The following is an 8,743-nucleotide window of genomic DNA, read 5'->3' as shown; positions in this document are numbered from 1 at the left end:
TACAAAATCATTTAACATTTACAAAATGGTACCAAAATGTGTCACCTTCTTTCTTAACAAAGAAACCCACCTGAATTCCTTTTTTCCTGTACCCTTTTACCTTGCCCATTACCTAATCTCCACTAATGTCCTCTTCTTTTTGTAACTATTCCTGTAGTCATTTTGCCTGGCCTCGCACCCAAGTATGGCAGACAGAGAATCCTTGAGGCTCAAGATTCTATGGTGGCTGTTTGCAAGGGGGAGGAGGCTACAGTAACTGCCGCATTGGATACACTTATGTCCGAAAGAAGGGGGAAAGGATCCCCGATGCCTCTCAAGTATAAAAAGGCAAATGCTAAGATGCCAGCATTGCTCCCAGGAGCCAGAGGTAGACGATTCTGAACAAAAGAATTTCAACCAAAGGCCAGACGAGGGAAGATGTGCAGCCGGCCATGTCTTCTAGCTTTCTGCTGTCTGCTTCTAATGGAAACAGTCCATTTTAGGAAGTATCAAGGCACTGAGAAGATCCCTCCTTCTGGAAGTTGACAGGAAGTAACATCCATGAATGTAAGAATGAAACATCAAGGTCTGTCACAGAAACGATGCCTAAAATGAAGTGGGTGTGTGGGGAGGGGGTTGGAGAGCAGAAGAGAGATGGAAGTCCAACCTGGCCCAGACCAACCTAGGCAAAGGATGGGAGGATTCAAGAAGAAACTAAAAAGAGAAAGTACCTGGGATCTCATCATTTCCCACAAGATGCAGTCAAGCAACGTCACCCTATCTTCAAACAAGTCACAAAAGAGCTCTCTAATCTCTTCCTTTGGTCCTCTAAAAGTTGCAGTAAGTTCACTATTCACATCAATTGATAGGGTTTCAGAACAATTGTAATTGCTCAACCTAGATGACTCTTTCCTTCCTCCCTAAGCATATTAACTGTATATTATATATAATTATAAATACACACTACAAAAATATATTTTATTAATATAATACATATAATATAATTAAACACCAGTTATTACACTAAAGAAAACTTATAAGAAACTTTGAGATGATTTTCCTAACACAGGAGCTTAGGGAAAGTGCAAATAACACTTCTGTCTTGTAAGATTTCACCTCTCCAGAGCTCAGCCATTTAGGGACCGTTATAACTCTCCTACCACTCCCTCCACCCAATCCCGTCTTCTTGCTGGGGATCTCACCTCCCTATTGGCTATCTCATGCCTTTAAACTGTCTGCTTTGTGACCTCATTCTCCCACCAAACCTACCACCATATGGTGGAATCTTGGGGTTTCCATGGAGTTGTCTGTAAATAAATTTGGATCATCGCAAGTGACCAGTGACCAGTGGCCTTCATACTGGACATATGCTATCTTTGGCTTCAGCCACTAAGACATCTTCTAGTATCTTCTCTTCAACTCTTGTATCTACAGTTGATATTTCCTCTTCTCTGACCATGTCAGGTAAGAAAAGAAATTGTTTTAAGAGCTTTTCATTAGATTTTTTCCGCCTAAATTTAATAGTAGAGTCAAAATAGCATGCACTAGTAGGGGAAAGGATTGAACTAGAAATCTGGAAACCTAATTTCAGTTTTGGATTTGACATTTACTAGCTGTGTGACTTAGGATAAGTCACTCAATCTCCCTCAGAATCTGTTTCCTCATCTGTTACATGAAGACATTAGATTGGTTGACCTCTATGGTCCCTTCATTTTCTAATACTGAGTTTCAAATGGCACACATACAAACAATGAAACCAGAGACTTCTTGAGAGTGTTTCAACAGAAATAGAGAGAAAACCTAAGTGGAGTAGAAGACTAGCAATATATTACCGACAAAAGATGTTTCAGCTGATCTCTCTGCTGACATTTCAACTTTAGTATTTCAAATTCAGAGGTGTTCAAAAAGTAATATTCACATGTTTTGGCATTTTCTATCTAAACTAGGTAAAAAGAGAAAATAGGGAAAGAGGATGGAGAATACTGGGCTATGATGAGGGTAGGGATTCCAGTCTAAGGATGTCCAGGAGTGTTTTCATCAAGCACAGGCCAACAGGAGCCAAGAGGGGGAGAAAATATGAGGATGAAGGAAATAGAGAGTGTGGAGGAGTTCTCAAGGGAAAAGAGGTAGATGGGATGGAATGTCAAGGAGCAACAAGGATTTCAAATTAAAGCAGAAAGAGCATAAAGTGGAATCTACTCAGAGTGGGGCAACATGCTTAGATTAATGGACTCAGAAGGAAACTAAGGCTAGAATGGGATATCACTAGAAAAAGCAGCTTATCAGATAGTCACACCCAGTTGGGTTTTTTTCCTGATTACCTCTTGGAATACAGTTGGCACCTGACAATTTTCAACATAAACATTTTAGAAGTACCTTTTAGAAATTACACTCCCTATAAACAAGAAATTAACAAAAGTGGTTACGGGGTGGGGTGGGAGGCAGAAATAGAGTTTTCAGTTATTTCACAGATTTTAAACCATGTAGAGGTTTTACCTTTTAAAATTAAAAGTGTTTTTGAAAATATGATGTCTCCTAACTCACATCGGACAGAGAAATTCCTTAGTGTGATCAGCAGGTTCCAAGTAAGGGTTGATTTTCACCTTCTCAAGGACCAAACATACTTGTAAACAGTCATCATCTCTTTTTATACTTTAGCTATCTAAGAAGAAAAAAAGAAAAAGTCAAGCTCCACATTTCTAATTCCATATTTCTCTAAAACAATTTTGTGGGATTATTTGGGGGGAGGGGTTCCCTACATTAAAGAAGTTTTTTTTTCTTGTTTTTTTTTTTAAATTTTGGATTCCAGTAGTGATGATAGCTTTCTGGCTTTGGGGATGACATTTTCCTCGATGCGGAAGATGATTATAATCTTGGTTTTGAGGATGAATATGAAAACCTTTATGTTAATTTTAATTGTTTTTTTCTGTTTGTGATGTGACTACACTAATGGAAATATCAATTTCTATTAGGACTACCATCTGTTACTTGCTGGATAAGTGATACTCAGAGAAATATGAACGGGCATGATAAAGGAACTCCTTTATATTTATTATTTTTCCCTCGGCTTTGTACCAGTTTTTGTTGAAATAACTGTCTACATATATTGTGGCTGCCTATAAATTCACATTTACTTCATTTTGATGCTTGTTATGCAATTTTTACTGATCTATTTTCTGTCTGTACTGATTAGAAACCCATTCAAAATCACCTTCTATTAAGAACTGCTTTTTGGTTAATACTATTTACATAGTATAGCATTATGGTATAGAACTTCTTTATTATAAATTAATATGTACCTTCTTCAGTTATTTGATGTTAAATATTTTTCATGATTAGTATGTATGTCTTTCCAGAACTTATTGTATCTACCTTCATAAAAAGCATAAGGAATATATCACTTTTATTCATTTACGGATTATTATTATTGCTGTTGCTGTCATTGTGATAACCACTTTATAGATGAGGAACCTGAAACTCAGAGAGTTTAAATGACTTTTTTCTTTCAAAAAAATATGTCTCTGGGAATGTAAAATGGTACAATTTGTATAGAAAACAATTTGGTGGTTCCTCAAAAAGTTAAACATAGCGTTGCCATATGATCCAGTAATTCAACTCCTAGGTGTATACTCAGAAGAATTGAATGCAGGGACTTAAACAGATACTTGTACAGCAATGTTCACTGCAGCATTATCCACAATAGCCAAAAGGTGAAATCAACTCAAGTGTCCATCAACAGATGGATGGATAAACCATTTTGTATATTACATAATATACATTTGTATATACATTTTGGTATATACATAAAATAAAATATTATTCAGCCATAAAGAGAAATGAAGTCATGATACATGCTACAAGGATGAAACCTGAAAACATTATGCTGAGTGAAATAAGTCATAAACAAAAAGATAAATATTATATGATACCACTTATAAGAAATATTTAAAACAAGCAAATACATAGAGAAACAAAAGTAGATTAGTGGTTTCCAGGGGCTGGGGGGAGGGAGGAATGGGGAGTTATTGCTTAAATGGGTGCTGAGTAAATAGGAAAAAAAGGCATGTTTTGATAAATTACGTCTCAGGGAGCCATTATGACTTCAGATCAGAAGCCAGGCTTGAAGAGGATAAGAATGACATTTAAATTTACCAACTAGACTAAGTTACTATGTGTGAACTCTAGAAAATGTCATGTGACTTTCACAAGCAATATGACCACTAAAAATTACAATGGCAAGAGCTCTACTGTTTTCAAATTGACAAAAAAAAAATGTCTATATTAAAAGTTCTGTTTCTCTCAGTTTCTGGTACTGGAATGCTCAGAGCAAAGAGTTCAGGCAATGGCATCAGGATACCTCAGTTCTGTAGCCTGGTAATGCTACATTAAAAGTTCTGTTTCTCTCAGTTTCTGGTACTGGAATGCTCAGAGCAAAGAGTTCAGGCAATTGCATCAGGATACCTCAGTTCTGTAGCCTGGTAATGCTACAAACACAACGCGAGAACTTGAACAAGTCATCGGACCTCTCTGAGTCTCAGTTTTCTCATCTGAAAATGAGAGTGTTGGAACAGCAGTTATCTCAGGATCTCCAAATCCTAAAATGCTTCAATTCTAGGAAATAGTATATGGGTCAAGGAAAGATAGGGCAGGGAGAAGGTTGCTTCCAGCCTAGAGAACAATGTATCAGCCAGACTAGTTGGGTCTTCTGCATATCTGTGTCGAAGCTGGCAGCACGGGCAGTTAATGCAGAATAGCACCAACATCATAGCACAACCATCATAAACTTTGGTTTTTGGTATCTCAATCAGTATTGGTACTAGGGGCTTTCTGATTACATCTTTAACGTTGTTCTTCAAATATAGTGAGAATTTCTCAATCTCACCGATTTTTCACCACCATTTTGTTTCCTACAGAGAATTTCCAAAATTCATCTTTGCTTGGAACTCCAAATTCTCTGCAGCTCTCTCTTCCTGTGGTGAGCAATGGGGCTCCCCTAACAGGGAGCATCTGCAACTTCTCCAGGCTCTCTCCTCCAGCTGTCAGCTCGGCATGGCTGCTGCCATCGGCCTCTAGCACCTCCTTCCAACCACTCATAGGTACTGCCTACCTTTACCAACATTCTAGCACAACCATGTTGTCTGCAGTTTCTGGCCAGACCCAGATTTCCAGTTCATCTGCCTCCTACCCAGACATTTTTCAGTGGGATATCACAGGAAGCACTGAAAAAAAGTCGTCTTCACTTAGGGACTTCACTGTCACTGTCAGTGACCAGGACACAGCTATTTCTTCCATGCCTATGGCAGCTCAATATGACAAAACTTCAGATACCAATAACATGGTCCCTCTGTATCCTTCACTATCTGCTAGCCTTGTTCAGGGAACACAAAATCAGGGACCTAGCTTATCATTTCCCTATCTGGAAGGAAGCCAGGTATATTACTATAATCAAGGCACACTAGGGCCCCTACTGTCTGGAGAACTTGGGCCCTGCCTGCAATCCTACGGCTCTGTGTCATACACAGGAGGTAGGGCCTCTGCCCCTCAACCAGAAATGGTGATGGTACTAAAGGAGGTTCAGCCCACAAATGACCTACCAGCAGCCTCCTGCTCTGGACTTTACTACTCCGTGTCTGCTCAACCCATCACAGAAAGGAGTTTTCAAGGTGAGTAGAAAGAGCAAGAAGGGAGAGGAATAAGGCCAGCATTCAGAAGGAGGGTCGAATTTGCAGCTGGGAAGTGATGAGTCCACAGAGAGGTAGAATTTAGTCCCAAGACTAAACACTACCCTCATTCAGTACTCTCCAACATTTCCAGATTCCATGTAAGAACACCTAATATATTCGGGACACTGCAGTGGTCAATTATGCTACATGTAAGAGAACCCTGAAAGCATACCAAAGGATACTATACCTTCCACTGCCCTAGCTGATCAATTCCCCTGCACCACCACACCTTAATTAACTCCCTTCCCTCATCTTTAATCTCTTTGGAAGGCACTTTCAAACTCTTATTGTAGTAGTACCAGTTTAACTTTCCCTCATTTCCTTAATTTACACCAGGATTTAAAACTATGTGTTCAGACACTCTGTCTAAAGCAAGTCGGTATAGACTTTGTCTTTGCTTATATATCTTATGAGGAAGAGTTCATCTCCCTGTCCTTAGTCCATGACATCAAGTATTATTACTCTCTCAGGAGAATGGAGAGAATTGAAAGGACCCTATATAAGAATGCCAGGCTTTATTTTATAAAACATTTAATATTTTTAAGTTACCTTCACACTATTTATTTGACTTACAATAACCCTAAGAAATACAAAGAAAACCAAGAAACAAAGACATCAAATGATCATGGGTCAGAACTTGAACAGCAGCCTCCTAGTTCCTAAACAGGGTCTTGCTGATGCTCCTTAAGAGGAGCTTGTAGAAAGCCTTGCCCACTGTTGGGGAAGGTGCCTGATTGCTCTGCTGGTAGGTAGGGGGAGCATCTCACTTACCAGACACTTAGTGACTTCTTTCTTGATTCCTTTGTAGTGATGGAAACTTCCCTGGGGATGGAGACTTCCCTGGGATTGCAACCTCCAAGTCAGACATTTTGTCTGCCACAAACTCCAGAATTCTCTAAGTCCTGCAACAGCAGAAATATCCAGATACTTGAGAGTAACCCATCACCTAAGCTTGAGGACATTCCAGTGATAGTTCCAGTCCAGAGTTCTAGTAATCTCCTTGCACTGCCTCCAGCTCCAAGTCAGGAGCAAACAGAGAACCAGAATTTGGATGAGATTAAAAGCAAGCTTCCAAAACCTCTGGATGCCTACCAGATCCCAACAGAAAACCAAGATCCTCCACTACTCCCTTTAGAAATCCCTGATATTCATCATCTTCTGGCTTGCATTGATCCCCTCAGTCAAGAGGAGCAGTCTGGTTCTGAAAACATTCATCTGGGAAAGAAAAGCGTGAGTCTTGAGCACCAAGGCACACCTGAAAATGGGATCGAGTCTAGCAGTGGTTTTGCAGGTATCACTACACTGGTGGAAGATAGTCACCTTCCTCAGCTCTTCAATTCCTTGAATGGCCTTAATCAGTCCAAAGATTCCAAGGCAATCAAAGCCAAAGATACCGAAGCCATCAAGGTGAATCAGGTGCAGGAAAAAACAAGGATCATAAAGAGTTCCTCAGATCCAGTCAGGAAGAACAAACACAAAGCCTCTGAGCCTATCACTGGTGCTCCCAAGGCCAAAATCCAAGCAAAGAACCCAGAGGGAGAAGTGGTTGTTTGCAATGCAGAAGCCAGTGACAGGGCTCCTGTGAAGACTGCTAAGCATTCTGACAGCAAACCTCAGAAAGCTGCATCCAGCAGAAGCAGCAAAACTAAGCGCCATGGACAGGAAAACACCAAAAGGACCAGAGAAAACAACTCCAAGAAAGCTGAAGACAGTAAGCAGTCAGGGAACAAAGTCAAGGCTGAAGAGAAGCCAACCATTCCCAAGATGAAGCGGAAGAAAAATCAACCTGAGCTTAGCCAAGAGACCTTTAAGAAGCCTCGAAGCTGCCTGGGCATGCACATGCTGGAGTCTGTGCAGGTTTTTCATGCACTGGGGAAGAAGAATGATAAGAAAACTGGGCTCTCCTCCTCCCGAGCCCTGGGAAACTCGAGCAACACCAAAGACCCCCGACCATCCCCAGCTATCAAACCATGGCTGGATACCCCACGTGAGGGAGAAGGTGCTGAGAAAACTCAGGTCAAAGCCCAGAAACCAGAAGGCAGTGCTGAGAAACCGTGTCCATCTCCATCCCAGTATGAGCTGCCACCTCCTGGGAAGGTCAAGTTGGTACCTTTGCCTTTTCTGACCTTGGACAAGCCTCAAGCTCGACCTGTTCCTCGGAGGCCACAGTCTCTGGCCTCACATCGGCCTTCTGTGGCTAACTCTCCTCGGCCTGGTTCTAATAAATCAGTTCAGCCGACTGCAGCCAATCCATCCCGGCCGGCTCCTGCCAATGCATCGTGGATGGGTCCTGCTAGACCGGCTTGGCCTATTTCTACCAACCCGGCCCAACCAGGTTTGACCAACCCTACCCAGCCCAGTGTCCCTCAGTCTGCTGCTTCTAGGCCTGCATCCTACAAAACATCATCTTGCACTTCTCTCCAGCGCCAACATGTTCCCGCTGTTGTGACCAACCAGCAGTCCCCACCTAAGCCTCAAAACCAGTTTCTACTCCAAGATTTCGGCTTCCAACCAATTCCATGGAGGAAACCCAATGTTCCTGAGCCAGTAATGTCAACACCTATCACAAAAGAGCAGAGGCCAGAGTGTGAGGCCATGAAGAGGCAGGCTCAACAAGAGCGTGAGAATGCTGCCAAATACACCTCTTTGGGGAAAGTGCAGTTTTTCATTGAGAGGGAGAAAGACATGGAAACTGCTCGATTTTATGGTTATGCAATATAATAAGAGCTGTTAGGATTTTTGGTGCCACTTTGGGTACCAGCTGTTTTTCCATATATACACATATAGATAAATATAAATTTCTTTATTATTCTTTGGGTAAAAAACTTAATCAAATTGAACAAAGAAATGTAATAGAATTAATAGATGAGTAATAAAAAGACCTTTGAGTTTTGAGATGCCGTTAATGGTTGTTTTTCTGTGGTAGGGGTAAAATCAAAGGCTGCATTAGAAGGAAGTGAAATCTGGATGGGAGAATGTGGGAAAGAGGGTAAGAATTGAGGAAAGAATAAAGAACTTGGTCCAAGGCTATGAACGCCAAA

The 8,743-nt window shown here is 41.0% G+C and overlaps 1 protein-coding gene across 1 annotated transcript; it reads left to right on the top strand.

Annotated features, from left to right (window-relative positions):
* The first annotated feature begins 1,346 nt into the window (after nucleotides 1–1,346).
* On the top strand, nucleotides 1,347–8,423 carry LOC101353103 (uncharacterized protein C2orf78-like). Its single transcript, XM_004369365.1, has 3 exons — nucleotides 1,347–1,443; nucleotides 4,893–5,642; nucleotides 6,511–8,423. The coding sequence occupies exons 1-3, from the start codon at nucleotides 1,347–1,349 to the stop codon at nucleotides 8,421–8,423; spliced, it is 2,760 nt and encodes a 919-aa protein (XP_004369422.1).
* Nucleotides 8,424–8,743: the final 320 nt, after the last annotated feature.

The sequence above is a fragment of the Trichechus manatus genome, unplaced genomic scaffold (assembly GCF_000243295.1).
Source record: "Trichechus manatus latirostris isolate Lorelei unplaced genomic scaffold, TriManLat1.0 scaffold00004, whole genome shotgun sequence".
NCBI lineage: Eukaryota > Metazoa > Chordata > Mammalia > Sirenia > Trichechidae > Trichechus > Trichechus manatus.
Note: the sequence above shows the minus strand (reverse complement) of the source record. Positions and strands in the feature narration are given on the sequence as shown.

What these genes read in the sequence shown, in the direction of transcription:
- LOC101353103 (XM_004369365.1), top strand. Translation starts at nt 1,347, where the DNA reads ATGCTATCTTTGGCTTCAGCCACTAAGACATCTTCTAGTATCTTCTCT. An exon ending in CTCTTCTCTGACCATGTCAG is followed by an intron (nt 1,444 to 4,892) that starts GTAAGAAAAGAA and finishes TGTTTCCTACAG; the next exon opens with AGAATTTCCAAAATTCATCT. An exon ending in CACAGAAAGGAGTTTTCAAG is followed by an intron (nt 5,643 to 6,510) that starts GTGAGTAGAAAG and finishes ATTCCTTTGTAG; the next exon opens with TGATGGAAACTTCCCTGGGG.